At 44.9% G+C, this 17192-nt stretch overlaps 1 protein-coding gene across 1 annotated transcript in view; it reads left to right on the top strand.

The window, feature by feature from the left end:
- The window catches only part of PLCD3 (phospholipase C delta 3), a 78233-nt gene that overhangs the window by 41760 nt on the left and 19281 nt on the right, over positions 1-17192 (top strand). The window contains exon 5 of the mRNA XM_063459321.1: positions 3573-3798. Within this exon, the coding sequence (XP_063315391.1) occupies positions 3573-3798 (226 nt within the window). The remainder of the gene's footprint in view (positions 1-3572; positions 3799-17192) is intronic.

Raw genomic sequence — 17192 nt, 5'->3', positions numbered from 1 at the left:
GGGTCTGCAAGAGGCAGGAGGGGTCAGCAAGGAATAGGAAGGGGCAGCAGGAATGGGAAGGGACGGTCTGCAAGGAGCAGGAGGGGTCACCAAGGAGTAGGAAGGGCCTGCGAGGAGCAAGAGGGGTCAGCAAGGAGTAGGAAGAGGCAGCAAGGAGCAGGAAGAGGCAGCAAGGAGCAGGAAGAGGCAGCAAGGAGCAGGAAGGGGCAGCAAGGAGCAGGAAGGGGCAGCAAGGAGTAGGAAGAGGGAGCAAGGAGCAGGAGGGGTCAGCAAGGAGTAGAAAGGGTCTGCAAGGGGCAGGAGGGGTCAGCAAGGAGTAGTAAGGGTCTGCTAGGAGTAGGAAGGGGCAGCAAGGAGAAAGAAGGGGCAGAAAGGAGTAGGAAGGGCCTGCAAAAAGCAGGAAGGGTCTGCAAGGAGCAGGAAGGGGCAGGAAGAATCAGAAGGAACAGAAAGGATCAGTAAGGGGCTGCAAGAAGCTGGAAGGGGCAGAAAGAAGCAGGAAGGGTCTGCCAGAAGCAGGAAGGGCCATCAAGGAGCAGGAAGAGCCATCAAGGAGCAGAAAGGGATCAAAAAGAGAAATGAGCAGAAGGGCGCAAAATAAGCAGAAAGTAGCAGAAAGGTAAAGGAGCAGAAGGAGCCTCAGAAGACAAAAAAGACTGTGTCAAATGAAGGAGAAGAAAATGAGATTGGAGCACTTCCTTCGGGACACCACATCATAAGGCGTTGGTACCTGGGCCTGGCAGGGAAACTTTGGACCTTCTCATCTCCCCAGGTAAAAACAAACAATATCAGTGTTAATGTGTTCACTTTTATTTACTGAGTGTCAGGAAACACAGAGGGCCGCTGGGTAGGGGTGCCGCTGATTGACTAGATGGGTCAGCTAGCACTCTAAGCCAATCAGTAGCTCCCCATTCATAAAAACGTAAAACATTTTTATGAACCGGGAACTAGCGATTGGCTTAGAGTGTCAGCTGACCACTCTAGCCAATCAGCGGCACCCATGCCCAACGTCAATCTGCACTTCCTGACACTCTGTTTCAGAAGTCGAATACCACTGAGCGACCTGGAGATCTGGAGCTGAAGGAAGCCTTTGGGGGGTAAACCATTTGAGAGCGGTTTCACCCCTTCAAAGAAAGAGCACCCAGGGGCCTCCTTGCATCACAGCATTTTCATTTAGATAAAGTTGTTATGGTGACCAGAATGTTCCTGTAATTTGATGAAAGAAACACTATAGTGTCAGGAATACAAACATATATTCCTGACACCATAGTTGTGAAAACGCTATTCCTCCTTGCTTTATGTGAAAATGACTATGCTCCTTCCCTTTCATGACACTGTCAAAAAGGTGCCAAGCTTGGATGTCATTACAATTATGCAACCTCTCCCCGGAAAAATTCCTGCGGACGTCCATGCTCAGGGTCCCCATGTTCCCCAGTGTCCCAATGTCTCAGCGTCCCCATGTCTCGGAGCTGCTGAGTAGAGAGAGGCAGGGAGGGAGATGCTGTAACTTCTTATCACTGCCTCTCTCCACACAAACAGCGACCCCTACTGGCCGGCGCTGCTATTGCAGAATAATCTGTTTATACTGAGACAGACATTTGTATTGCCGGTATTACTGCAATACCGGCACCGGCTAGGCAGCCTCAAATACCTGAGAAATACTTCTGAGAAATACCTGGCAACCCTAAGAAATACATGAGAAATACCTGGCAACCCTAAGAGTAGTGTGTAAAAAAAAAAAAAAATTTAAAATGTGTTTTTTTTTTTTAAAACCAATGGGCCTATTCCATGGGCCTGGGCCTGGAGCTGCAGCTCCATCAGCCCCTATGTTAATCCGGCCCTGAACACAAGTCATTGCTGTGGAGAATTGAACTGCGTAGTGTTGCTCAGAGACTAGGAGACCATTGCTGAACATATACATCCTTTAAGATCTTTGAGTCTAGTGCAATGTACACTTTTTTTTAATGTGGATATCCTGATCATAGTCTAGGAGGGATTGATAGGTAAGGGGGAGGAGATAAGCTAGCATATGAATCATATATTATCAAGTGTCTAGTATACAGTTCCTATGACTTCTTCTCCCAACCTTGCATCTCAATCGTCAAAGGCTCCCAATAGTCCATGACTTGTGGCCTTCACAGTTCTGTTCTGAAGGGAATATTCATAAAACGTAGCGTTAAGAACCCCTGGCATTAAGAGCCATTTATAAGATTAATCCTTGAAGGGTTTTAGTTGGCTCCCATTCTGTCTCAACTTCCTGCAGGGCTAATTGTATCTTAATGTAAACTATATATATATATATATATATATATATATATATATATATATATATATATATATATATATAACCCTCAAACCCCTTGTATGCGTTCGAAAAGATTTCTCCAAAGAAAAATGTGGACAACACAAAACAAAGAGATCTTCAAGTCAAAAATTGTCAGGATGGGGCTGTGGCCCAACACACAGAATTAAGTAAAAGTGATAAACATAAACGAAAAGCCAAAGCCAAACGGTCAGGGATACCAGATATATGGATAGTCAGAACAAGCCAAGATCAAAAACCAGGATAACAATGTACCAAACGCGCTCTCGGATAACCAAAGTAGTGGAAACCACGACAGGGCACTGAACACTAGCAGGTTTGGGTTTAAATAAACTCCAAAGCCTGCTCATTGGTTAAAATGGGACCTATAACACTAAACGTGCATGTGCGTCGAAAACGTTTACGTCACCTATGACGTTTTTGGGGGCGGCGCTATTTAGTTAGCCATAACGTTGAACCCGGCCGCTACACCCAATGCCAGTTAGAAGGAGAGGCGCTGTGGATTAGGTGAGTAACCTCTCCTTCATGCAGCATGGCCGCACTGATCGGACGCTTCCACATGGCGCCGATCAGGCACCACGTGAGCTTACCGATCAGGTTTTTTTATTTAATCATCTTTTGATCTAGTATTGAAAGAAAATCAATTACTTAATTTTTTTTTTTTTTTTTTTAATTACTTATTTGTAAAATAAAATGTAGAAAAACTCATCCCTACTTTTAGTATATGACAGGATCCGTCAGCCATATACACGCACCTTCGGTCAGACAGTGTTTGAAAACCGACAGTCTCTATGGTTTTCCCTGATTCACTCCATGGACAGAAGCAGAGAAAACCATAGAGACTATCTAACTGTTTTCAAACACTGTTTGACCAAAAGTTAGGGATGATTTTTTTGAATTTTTTTTACATATACTTTTTTATTTTATTTTTTATCTATTTTCTTTCTATACTTGAAACGCTTATTGTATTAAAAAAAAAATGTTTTTTTCTGAGATGACTGGTGTCCTCAAACAAGTAAATGTCCATGGATGAAAAGCGTGAAATTTGTTAAAATGTCAAACATGCAGTTGTTTAATCATCACATAAGGCAACCACACATAGCACTTTTGTGTCTACTACTTTGTGTTATGATGATATTTAGACAACCCAATAGCAAATCTTCAGAACACTTCTTGATTAGTGCTCGTTGGATGGCACTGTATGAATGAGGTTGTACCTACTTATCGAAAATACCTTCTGTGCCTCCAGAAATGTGACCGCTCTAACACAGACACCCTGGAGGACTGTGAGATTGAAGAATTCTGTACTCAGCTGATGCACAGGTCAGAACTTGAGGAGATATTTTTCCATTACTCTGGAGAAGACCGGGTAATGTCCACCGAAGAACTACAGGAATTCCTGCATCACCAAGGGGAAGAGGTCACTCTGGAAAGGGCTAAAGGAATCATCCATAAATATGAACTCAACGAGAAAGGTACAAGGGTTATGCACGTGTGGGTGTTAGTTTATATACAGTTTAAAAATAAATAGATGCAGCTTCGTGCCATCAGATATACCAGGTTAGGTCACCTTTGGAACTCCAGATGTTGTGGACTATATCTTCCTAATGCTCCTTCAGCTATAACGCTGGCAAAGCATCAGGGGACATGTAGTCAACAACATCTGATGTGCCGAAGGTTACCTATCCCTGAGATATTCTCTTTATAGAAGGTTTAGTAGATTTGTGGGATTTAAGACCTTTTTTCTTTGCTGCCCTGCTATTCTTGAAGGTTGTTATGTCTGATATGTATAAATGTATCATGGAGCCCCAAAGCAACAGAAATCGTAGTTCTGTATAGTGCTAATGAGTGCATTAAAGAGTCTTACATCAAGAGAAATTGCAGTAATGTGCATTGTGTATAAGTGTATTATTAACATTCGTAGTCACTAAGCAGTAGAACCCATGTTACAGCAACATGTTGTATGGTTTAAACCTTAGTAAAATGCAAAAAAAATGAATTCAGTGTAAATAGTGCACTTTGATATTGTGCTAAACGAATATCCCGATTATATTAATGACCTGCAGCAGGTGACAGTTTCTCTTTCCGAAATCCCAATAGCAGTGTTGTTTGTTGGAGTAGGCAGTGCAGCGGACGTAAATATACAACATCTGAAATAAGATAGTTGGTCAAATAGTTGTGCCAGAATTTGGTGAGACTTCTTGGGAATCGCTCTTAATAAAAAAAAGTTGATAAACCACCAAACTAGGGAAACCTATCTGTGAGTGGATGACTGGACAGGGATAAAGCAATAACTTTTATTGAATTGGTAAGACTACAGAAAACACAGTGGTACATTATCATTAAAAGGACACTATAGTCACCCAGACCACTTCAGCTCAATGAAGTGGTTTGGGTGCCAGGTCTCTCAGGTTTTAACCCTTCAGATGCAAACATAGCAGTTTTAGAGAAACTGCTATGTTTACATTTGGGGTTAAGCCTGTCTTCCGGATAGCCATTAGAAGCGCATCTGCAACGCTGGAGGCATTGCGCAGATCGTCCATAGGAAAGCATTGAAAAATGCTTTCCTATTGACAGCTTGAATGCGAGCGCGGCACTTGCCGCGCATGCGCATTCAGCTCCGCTGACGTCGGCAGAGGGAGCTGACGCCGGCGGGGGAGGAGAGGTCACCAGTGCCGGAATAAGGAGTCCGGCGCTGGAATAAGGTAAGCTGCTGAAAGGGTTTTAACCCCTTCGGCGCCACGGGAGGGGGACCCTGAGGGTGGGGGCACCCTCAGGGCACTATAGTGTCAGGAAAACCTCTTTGTTTTCCTGACAGTATAGTGATCCTTTAAGTGTGGGTAGACATGCTAGAGGGGTGGTTATGGTCTTATATTCCTCCTCATGCAAAGACTGGCCCGATATAGACTTACCTGTTATCTACCTAAACTGAGCAGACCATCCAGTCGATTAGAAGCTGTGGACCTTCGTCATTGTCTAGATCAGGGGTGCCCAAAAAGTATGTCCCCCGATGTTTTAAAACTTCACATTCCATGATGCTTTGTCATCCTAAAGGCATGCAAGGCATCATAGGAGTTGTAGTTGTACAACATCAGGGGATCTATCTTTTAGGCACCCCTGGTATAGATTCACTTTGTCTCACTAAAAATAAGTGTAAAGCCTGTATGCGATGAGAACATGTTCATTATGCTAAATTTGTGGATCCTTAGAGTTAATAATAGACAATTGTACCTTAGTAAATACGTGCGTTCATCATACATCCGACTTTACATTTTATCTTCATCCAGTGGCCCACTCCCAGGTAGGCTTCCCTCGTTTGGAAGTTTATCTACCTTTGTGTTTTTCTCTCTGCTTAGTAAATAAGTAACACCCTTACCTATGCTGAGCCTGCACTTCCATGCATTGATGCATTGCATGGTGCATTGTGCCACCATCTTCCCAAGATGCATCAGTTATAAAAATATACATCACTTTTGGCAAATTCATATTGCCAGCCACTGTTGCCAGACATTGTTTGTTGTATTGTGCTGTAAGAGCACAAGTCCTTGCAGGCCCATTTTCAAAGCGTCATGGGATAAATGAGGCACTATCAATCTGCCCACGTAACAGACAAACACAAGGGAGGCCCAATCAGTCTGTATTTGTGACACATGCACTAAGCACACTTATCTAGTCTGTCAGATAATGTGACACACCCGGGAGAAAGATTTTGTAACTCCGTTACAACCAAATATAGAACTACTAACTGTTGCTACAATTATAGAGTTATTCTCTGAAGAGTGATTTTGTCAGAATTCAAAGTGAATTTAAAATGTTAGGTCCAAAATAAGTGAACTGAAAACCTATCCACCTTGGATAACTTTTCCAGAGCGCATTCTTTGAACTAAAACTTGAAATTCACTTTTGTATTTGATATTCTGGTTACGTTTCTCAATTTTTCAGCACAATTTGCTGTTTTGTTAAAATCCCCCAACCCACACATGATGTCACCAATGAAAATGGCAGCCACTGTCATTACAGGTGTGGTTTCCAACTGCGCTGCAAATTATATTCTTGTTTATTCACCAAAACCTTAACTGTGTCGAATAGACTAGGGATATTAAAATTGCAGGCCAAAATTGTGTTTTTTTTCCCAATTGAATGGAAAAGTTCCTAAATACAACTGTCATCAAGGCCTTCATTTTTTTTTTTTTTTTAAATGTATTCCCGTTGCCGCTATATACTGAATACATTATATAGTGTTTTAGAAAAGGGCCAGCCAGATTCACTGATTAAGTCGGAGGGCTTTCCATGGACACAAATCCAAATCCTGATTTTAGCTTCGTATTCCCAAACACTGCATTATATACTAATGGACTGTAGTGCTAATTCTACTGACAAATAACATTCTTGGCTGCTGTAAAAATAACAGTTTCTGTCTCTTTGCCAGGATTTACAAAGCAACTTGCGGCTTAAGATGTCTATTTTGCAGCTGTAGTTGGAATGTCCCTGGGATAGGTGCCGCTACCTTAGTATAAACTTCCTTTTAAGCAGAAAAATTGTCTTCAAGACTTGTGAATAGAAGCACATAGTGATGTCGCCACAGATTTATTGTATAGGGGACAATTTGTCAATTCCACCGATTTTTTTTTTTTATTAAGTTTACTTATCCTAACACATACTAATATTTATTTGGGAGGCCTGAAACAGAAATATAATGTAGACATTTAGATTACTGTATTGTGCCGCCATTTTACTCAGTGCCGCCATCTTGGATTTCTTTCAATCATTATCGGAAGTTCTGCCCTATTTTGACATTTGACAAAAGCCTCCTCCAATACATTGTGCGCTCTCCCCAATGTGTGTCACCCCCATAGAGTGTCTGTACCGCAACCGTATATATATATGCGATGTCAGTGGCCTTGCAGGTCTTTTCAGACCGTCTGGTTCACATACCTGTGAACCAGGTTGTGGGTAGGTTGATACCAGCCACTGTATGGCTACAGTCAGTTTAGTTTATTAAGCAAGTCCACTCATCCGAAGCATCATAACCAGGGGTGTATCCTGGTTTTGTGCTGCCCTAGGCAGGACAAAACTCAGGCGCCCCCCTCACCCCCACCCCCCCCCCGCCACCCCCACCCAACCCTTCCCCCCCCGCCACCCCCACCCAACCCTTCCCCCGCCTTCTAAATACACACACACTGACAGATACGCATCCATTAGCTAACTGTTAGCTAATGGATGCGTATCTGTCAGTGTGTGTGTGTGAGTGTATGAGTGTGTCTGTTAGTGAGTGTGAGTGTGTCTGTTAGTGAGTGTGTCTGTTAGTGAGTGTGTGAGTGTGTCTGTTAGCTGCTAACAGACACACTCACACACTCACTAACAGACACACTCACACACACTGACATACACACACTAACAGACACACACAGTCAGACACACACACACTCTAACAGACACACTCTCACACACACACTCTAACAGACAAACAGACACACTCACACTCACACTCACTAACAGACACACACTAACAGACACACTCACACACACTAACAGACACACTCACACACAGTCAGACACACACACACACACACACACTAACAGACACACTCACACACTAACAGACACACTCACACACTAACAGACACACACACACACACACACACACTAACAGACACACTCACTCACATTAACTCGTTTTGTTTTTTTTTAATTTACCCCCCCAGCCTCCTTACCTTTGGGAATGCTGGGGGGGGTTCTCCCTCTCCCTGGGGTCTAGTGGGGCTGCCGGTCGGGCTGCTGGGCTGGTTGCTGGCGAGGGAGCACTTCCTCTGAGCTATCTGCTCAGCTCCCTCGCGCGCCGCAGAGTGAGGCTGGGAGGCGGAGCCGGAATATGACGTCATATTCCGGCTCCCAGCCTCACTCTGCGGCGCGCGAGGGAGCTGAGCAGATAGCTCAGAGGAAGTGCTCCCTCGCCAGCCGCCCGCCCAGCAGCCACCAGCCCAGGGTGTCTGTTAGCCGCAAGGCTAACAAGGCATTTGCCCTGGGCGTTTGGGGGCGGCTTTTTTTGCCGCCCCCTGGAAAATGCCGCCCAAGGCAAATGCCTTGTTTGCCTCGCGGCAAATACACCCCTGATCATAACCAATATAGCCAGCTGTAGTGGTTATGGTACCAGCAGGCCTGTGGCTCTGCCGTCCCCCCACTTCTGTGTCAAATAATTTTCAAGGTAAACTTCTGTAACTCTGTAATAAAATGGGTTACTAGCACAATCAGTTTATTCCAATTCATTTGCCGAGCCTGTCTGCTGAAAGGGGCTAAAGTGGTTATGGTGCTTGCAATGCCTTTTCAGTAAAGTTATCTGATGGAGTGCATGTGAGATTATACCATGAGACATTATCGAGGCTTTAGATCACTATTGTGTAAATGTTTTATTGAAGTTACAATGTGCAATAGTACGAGTACTCCTATACTCTTTAGCAGTCTCACCTCAGCGCTATAAAATGGGTTTGTTTTTAAAATATTGGTCATTACGGAGACATGGCTTGTGGAAGGAATTTACTGCGTTTATGCGTGCTTTTGACGGATGACAAACTATAAAACGATAAACTAGTTTCTCCTGTTATGTGGAATGTAATATGTTACCAACACAAAGACACACCCAGCCATTCGTAAACACAAACTAGTGTACAAGCAGACACACTCGATAAACACACCATTTATTCCAAAGTGCACTATCCGCAAACCTTCCAAACAGAGATACAACGTTAAATACAGTGCAGTCGGTCTTCTCACTTCTGTCTGGTTAGAGCGCAAGAAAATCTGATGTCAGCATTTTGTGAATTGCGTTTGATTTTCTCAAATAAATAAATTATGTAAAGCTGACTTATTTCCTGGCCAAAGGTATGATACCCGAGTAAAATTTATGAATAATCAAAAATCCTGTGTTTAACCAATTTTATATTGATATATTTTGGAAGCTAAATGTGGCATACAGGGCGTGTGGCAAACAAAAAGGATGCAATACCTACTTGTGAATTAATATCTGACTAGGCCAGACATTCTTAGAGTCGTAGAGATGGATTTGGGTGAGCAAACACTGAAGATACTGTCATGTGTACGTGAGAAAGTTTAATGACATGTCCATGTGCTTTTTTTTTTTTTTTTTTTAATTCTTTATTTTTGTAGTGCATATCAGATGAACAGACGCATGTGAGGTGCCCCAACAGCAATCCTCATGCGTTATTAAGACATATGTAACAATGGGGTAGTCAAGTATACAAGCACTTTTTTTTTTTTAACAAATAATAATATTCATAAGCAATAATCAACAGCTATAGCCAACATGAACTGCGGTGAGTAGGTTATCAAGCCTAAGACAGTGTGTATTTTCAGGCAGCTACATACTGGAAAATATATTAAAGTACAGGGTCTGTAGCTTAACAGAGACTATCATTCACTTCCTATATCTACAGATGAAGCTTCGTTTACCAAACTGTGTTTATCAGTAGGCTGTGAACGTATGCATATTTAACTGGTGGTGTGAGGAATAAAAGGTTAAACCTGGTGGTCCTGATCTGCTTGTCTGAGTATTTTAATCACGTTAACAGGCTGCTTAACCCTCGCTGATTGTGCTCTCGACTTATGTGTAGCATTCAACATTAATCAAAGCCCTTTGCAAAAGGGGACTAATGGGCTGTGAGCCCGGCAGGGAACACATAGATGTGTAACTTAACCTAACACAAAAAGGGAAGCGAACTAAAAAAAAAGATGAACACATGGGTAAACTAGTAATTGAGCTCATTATGAAGCTGAGAATGTTCATACAAAAGTAGTTAGCTGTAGGTAGGGTTAATTCTGCTTCGTGACCACTGGGTACTGGTCGCACCGTAAAGACTCTTAGGGATCAGTTAGTTTAATTTCTCTGCCTGAGAACTGGTGTACATTACGTGCCGTCCGTGTATCCTACACCTCTTGTGGGCCATCGGAGCTTGTCAGGCTGTATGGTCAGTCAGCCGACGCCTGTTCTGCTGGGCTGTGGTCGCTGTGTGTGAGCCTCCTGGGCTAGTGTTATCCCGCTTGTGTGCCACAGAGGGGCTCTCCAACTGTGCCTCCCGCCGGCATCGAGTCTCGCTGCCCCCTGGTCGTCGTTACGGCTGACACCGTAAGTTTGCAGGTGCTTTGTTGCGCCTAGCTGGATGAGGGTCGCTGGGGTGCTGGTGAGTCTGCGTGTTGCTCCCTGAGGCGTGGGGACGTGCCCGTTGGGGCCTCGGGTATCTGGTGCTGCTGTTCTCCGGCATCGTCTTCCCCCGAGAGCCATTTGGGAGGTGCGAGGGGCATTCCCGCTTAGGAGTCGCCGGGTTGCTGGGCGGATCCATGCTTCCACCTTCCTCATCGCCCTCTTGTATGTCCGTACCTCGGTGTGGTGCTTGGTCCAGAGGCCGGCGCGCATCTGGTCATAGAACATCCATGTATGCTTAGGAGGCTTAATGCGCACACGTGTGAGGGTCGGCTGTGAGTGAGCCGCCATCTTGTTTGGGTCCAGGTAGGCCCGATTTGCTTTGGGTTCCCTTGCGTGGTCATGCTTGATTGCGGGGGTGTTCGCCCCCATCGAGGACCGGGATATCCCCCGCCGGTCCAGAGGGGGGGGCAGCAGGGCTATGCCGTTTCTGGGCTTTTGTGTCGGTCCCTTGCCGAGGGATCGGCCGTCTCCCTCGGGCCGTAGGTTCCGTTCCACTACAGGCCGCATGGTCGGCCGCATGGTCTGCCCGGGCCATTCCGCCTCACTTTTGTGCCAGTCTGGTATCATTCTGTTCCTCTAGGTTTCGTGAGACGGATTCTGGTAACCTTGAGCCGCCAGCGTTAGCAAACCAGTCGATTATCGCTTATTTGTGTTTAGTGTTGCTGGAGCTCTGAGATTGTGCGTCCGGCCATCTTGGCTGTCAGGCCCCGCCCCCCCCCCCATGTGCTTTTTGTTTGAGGGCCAAAACGAAAACATTCTCAACAGATCAAAGAAAACCTGCTTTGGATCATTGTTAAAGGGAAATTGCAGGCATGGTATCTGCTTCATCTCAGTAAACTGGTTAGATTGTCTGAGTCGCCTGGAGCCATCATTTGATTGAGCATTAAACAGTTTTTAATGTTAGGTTTTAATGCTAAACGAGAGTCCACAGCAGTCCCAAAGTGCTGCTTTCGCTTATGAGGAAGTATTAGCCGGAGCAGCTGTGATTGGCTGAGAGTTTCAGCTGACTGCTTTTAGCCTATCAGAGCTCCAACTGACGATATGAAGGATATGACTACAAGGAAGTGTGTAATCTCTGCCTTAGCCACGTTTCTAGAAAGGGCCGGACTGTGGGTAGCCAGAGACCCTTATTTAGTGCTAAACTGTTCTAAAATAATTTAATACTGAATGAAGGGACAATGCCAGGGGAGTCCAGTCCTGGCACCATAACCAATTTAAAGAGATAAACTGGTTATAGTGCCTAGAGTGTCCCTTTAATAATATACAGTGCACTTTACAGTGTGGTGTATTTCTATATTTAGAAATAGTTTTAACCGAAAAAATACATTGAGATTCAGTTGAAAGTCCATGCGTAACCATAAACACCGTTTGAAGGTCACTTATTTAAGATACTTACAAAAACAAATATTAAAACAATACCGATCTCTACAGTTACTGTCTGAACACAGAGAGACCTTTTCAGAAGTCTAAACGGGTGGAGGAATTTGCTTTCTGTAAGATTAATCCAAAGTTGCAGATTACTGTACGGGAATGTTGTTCGACCTGCTTCCTTACAGCCGAATTGACAAAAAGTAGAGTAAGTGGACCAGAGGTCATAGAAGGAGCGGGCAGATCGAGTGCGCATTCTGCACAGATTATACCATGGCCTTAATTAGCCGTGGTTATAATTCAGGGAAATAGGCTGAAGGTTACCTGTGCAGTTGGTTGTTATACAATTCAGATTTTTTAATATGTCACAATGATGGGTACTGAAAACACGTTGTAATACAAGGAAGCATGAAAAATACAGGATCTAGTTTACTGGGAGTCATATATTTTTTTGAGGTATAACTCATGTATAGCATTCGTGTCGTAAGGCTTTCGTATATGTGCTGCACTGTATAAAACACAGAAAGTGTATGTAATATGAATATATAATAACTAACGAAGGATAGAGACTATCAAGACTGCCATTAGAACTCTTGGCGCCTCTAAATAATCCCCAGACCAGGCCCCCTCAAGCCACACTAATGGACACATACATATTTACAGGTGCACACAGATACACATTCCCAGATACACTCACATACTCACTTGGATACGCACTGACAGGCACACACTGATACACAAATACAATAAAAAAGGCTGCGCACAAATATAAAATCCAATGGTTAAACAAAAAAGGAGAGAAATAGTCCAGCTATTGTGTCCTTACAAGTGTCCTTGGATGTTGAGGTCTTCTACTTGTATAGTGGTATCACTTGATATGAAAGATAAAAAGGAACAAGGAACAACCAATGGTGTAGTACGTAAAATTCAGGTATAGGTGTGAAAAGAAATAGTATAAAACTCACATTTACCAGAGCTAATATCCAGCTCTGGAGTGAAGTGCGTACAGCGGTTTAATCCCCGCTTATGGGATATAAGGCAGGTTCCTCTCCGTGAGTGGTTTTCGATTCTCGGAATAAAAAGAAGAAACAGCCAATAGTGCTCACTGTGTGGCAATATGAATAAGAATAATAAAAAAAATTTTGTACTTACAAAATAAGAGCAGGCACACTGCTCTTTGATGACAGCTTGGGTGGATTGATCCCCACCTAAGGATTTCTTTGAGTACAGGAAACTTCCAGGGGTATTCAAGGTTTTTTATAAAACCAGTAAAAAAAGATAAAAATAACAATAAAAAGCCAGGTCATTTGTTTGTGCCAATTATCTTTTTTATAGACACATAATTTCTATTTTACCCTGGCTTTTTATTGTTATTTTTATCTTTTTTTACTGGTTTTATAAAAAACCTTGAATACCCCTGGAAGTTTCCTGTACTCAAAGAAATCCTTAGGTGGGGATCAATCCACCCAAGCTGTCATCAAAGAGCAGTGTGCCCAGGACATACTTGAAAAACCCAGGACATACTTGAAAACGAGAGAAATCTCAATGTATCTTTCCTGGTAAAATATTTTATAAATAAATAAATAAAATAAATAATTTTGTAAGTACAAAATTTTTTTTATTATTCTTATTCATATTGCCACACAGTGAGCACTATTGGCTGTTTCTTCTTTTTATTCCGAGAATCGAAAACCACTCACGGAGAGGAACCTGCCTTATATCCCATAAGCGGGGATTAAACCGCTGTACGCACTTCACTCCAGAGCTGGATATTAGCTCTGGTAAATGTGAGTTTTATACTATTTCTTTTCACACCTATACCTGAATTTTACGTACTACACCATTGGTTGTTCCTTGTTCCTTTTTATCTTTCATATCAAGTGATACCACTATACAAGTAGAAGACCTCAACATCCAAGGACACTTGTAAGGACACAATAGCTGGACTATTTCTCTCCTTTTTTGTTTAACCATTGGATTTTATATTTGTGCGCAGCCTTTTTTATTGTATTTATTTATCTTATTTCAAAGGGTTTGAGGGATTCCCTTTTTTTAAGGTTGCTGCCAAAAGTTATCTAGCGCTGTCTTATTCTTTTTATTTATTACACACTGATACACACAGGTACATACTGAAACACTGATGCACACAGGTACATACTGAAACACGGATACATACAGTTACCCTGCCAGACATATACTGAGATATACTCACATGGATATACACACAGACACACACTGATGCACACAGGTAAATACTGAAACACTGATACACACAGTTACCCTGCCAGACATATATTGAGATACACTCACATACTCACATGGATATTGACTGCCAGACACACAGTTACACACTATCAGACACACAGTTACACACTATCAGACAGATACTGATTCACACACTGATGCACACCGGTACACACTGTCAGACACAAACTGACACACAAGTATACAGTGTCAGACAAACACTGATATACACTGTCAGACACACAGTGATACTGTCACGATCCCGGGGAACCCAACACGCTAACACACACACAGACACACACACAGAAAGTGTGCTGTACCGGTCCTTAGAGTGGCCGGGCTAAGCACACAAAGAATAGTCAGGAGACAAGCCGAGTAAGGGGAACCAGAAAACAGAATAACGAGAAACAAGCCGAGGTCAAAGGGTAGGAGAAAGTCACAAAGTCAGTATAACAAGCCAGAGAGTACGTAACCAGAAATCACACGTTCAGAATCAATACTATAAAGCAAAGACCACAACAGGGCACAGATAGACAGGAAAGGTAAGTATTTAAATCCTAGCCTGAATCCTGATTGGCTAACCACCAATCAGTATTAACAAACACACGTGGAGGATATCTATACCCCCCACTGTGTTTGTTGCACTGTAGCTTTAACGCCGGGTCACGTGCGTGACCCCGGCGCTTAGATAATAGTGCCGGCTCCCAGCGTGCAGCGTTAGACATGCTGCCGCTGGGAGGAGGAGAGGACGACGCGAGCGGCGTGTCAGGAGGAGAGGACGGTAAGGGGAGAGGGGACCGCGGGCGGCGACGGACCGAGGGTGAGTGCTGCGAGAGGATTGCAGCCTCCCCTCACCGCTGCCCGCGGAGCCCTGACATAACCCCCCCCTCGAAGACCGCCCAGGGGGCGGGAAGCCGAAGGCTTCAAAGGAAACCGCGCATGAAAGGAGCGGATCAAGGAGGGGGCGTCCAAGTCAGAGACAGAAACCCACGACCGCTCCTCCGGGCCATAACCCTTCCAATCAACCAGATACTGCAACCGACCTCGAGAGAAACGAGAATCAAGGAGAGCAGCCACCTCATATACGTCACTAGAGACCGCGCGGAGGGCATCGGAACGCCTGAGAGAGCCAGAGAACCGATTACAGAGCAAGGGCTTCAAAAGGGAGGTGTGAAAGGTGTTAGGTATGCACATGGAAGGGGGCAAGGCCAGGGAGTAGGATACAGGATTCACCCTACGCAACACCTTATAGGGACCAAGGAACTTGGGCGCGAACTTCATCGAGGGAACCCTAAGGCGGAGATTCCTAGAGGACAACCAAACCCTATCACCCGGAGCATAAGAAGGAGCCGCACACCTACGACGATCAGCAAACCTCTTTTGAGTAGCAGCAGCACGACAAAGAGCAGCATGGACCTGATCCCACATCTTCCGTAAGGAGGCGAGGTGCTCGTCCAAAGCGGGCATTCCCTTGTCGGAGAATACACCGGGAAGCAGGGGTGTATCCTGGTTTTGTGCTGCCCTAGGCAGGACAAAACTCAGGCGCCCCCCTCACCCCCACCCCCCCCCGCCACCCCCACCCAACCCTTCCCCCGCCTTCTAAATACACACACACTGACAGATACGCATCCATTAGCTAACTGTTAGCTAATGGATGCGTATCTGTCAGTGTGTGTGTGTGAGTGTATGAGTGTGTCTGTTAGTGAGTGTGAGTGTGTCTGTTAGTGAGTGTGTCTGTTAGTGAGTGTGTGAGTGTGTCTGTTAGCTGCTAACAGACACACTCACACACTCACTAACAGACACACTCACACACACTGACATACACACACTAACAGACACACACAGTCAGACACACACACACTCTAACAGACACACTCTCACACACACACTCTAACAGACAAACAGACACACTCACACTCACACTCACTAACAGACACACACTAACAGACACACTCACACACACTAACAGACACACTCACACACACTAACAGACACACTCACACACAGTCAGACACACACACACACACACACACTAACAGACACACTCACACACTAACAGACACACTCACACACTAACAGACACACACACACACACACACACACTAACAGACACACTCACTCACATTAACTCGTTTTGTTTTTTTTTAATTTACCCCCCCAGCCTCCTTACCTTTGGGAATGCTGGGGGGGGTTCTCCCTCTCCCTGGGGTCTAGTGGGGCTGCCGGTCGGGCTGCTGGGCTGGTTGCTGGCGAGGGAGCACTTCCTCTGAGCTATCTGCTCAGCTCCCTCGCGCGCCGCAGAGTGAGGCTGGGAGGCGGAGCCGGAATATGACGTCATATTCCGGCTCCCAGCCTCACTCTGCGGCGCGCGAGGGAGCTGAGCAGATAGCTCAGAGGAAGTGCTCCCTCGCCAGCCGCCCGCCCAGCAGCCACCAGCCCAGGGTGTCTGTTAGCCGCAAGGCTAACAAGGCATTTGCCCTGGGCGTTTGGGGGCGGCTTTTTTTGCCGCCCCCTGGAAAATGCCGCCCAAGGCAAATGCCTTGTTTGCCTCGCGGCAAATACACCCCTGCCGGGAAGGACAGCGGGTTGGAACCCATAAGCCACCATAAAAGGACTTACGCCAGTAGAAGAATGAGACACAGTGTTCCTGGCAAACTCAGCCCAGGGAAGGAGACGGGACCAGTTGTCCTGGTGTGCATTCGTGAAACAGCGTAAATACAACTCCACAGACTGATTTGCTCGTTCGGCAGCTCCATTAGATTGCGGATGATAGGAGGAAGTAAACGATAAGGAGACCCCCATCTCGGCACAAAAGCCTCTCCAAAACCGAGAGACAAACTGAGGGCCCCTGTCAGATACGATATCTTGTGGTATACCATGCAAGCGGAACACTTCTTTGGCAAACACCTGAGCCAACTGAACCGCAGAAGGTAGCTTCTTAAGCGGAATGAAGTGCGCCATTTTGGAGAACCTATCCGTTACAGTCAAAATTACTGTCTGCCCATCAGATGAAGGAAGATCCACAATAAAGTCCATGGA

The sequence above is a fragment of the Pelobates fuscus genome, chromosome 6 (assembly GCF_036172605.1).
Source record: "Pelobates fuscus isolate aPelFus1 chromosome 6, aPelFus1.pri, whole genome shotgun sequence".
NCBI classification, from domain to species: Eukaryota; Metazoa; Chordata; class Amphibia; order Anura; family Pelobatidae; genus Pelobates; species Pelobates fuscus.
This window is presented reverse-complemented; position numbering and strand designations above follow the sequence as displayed.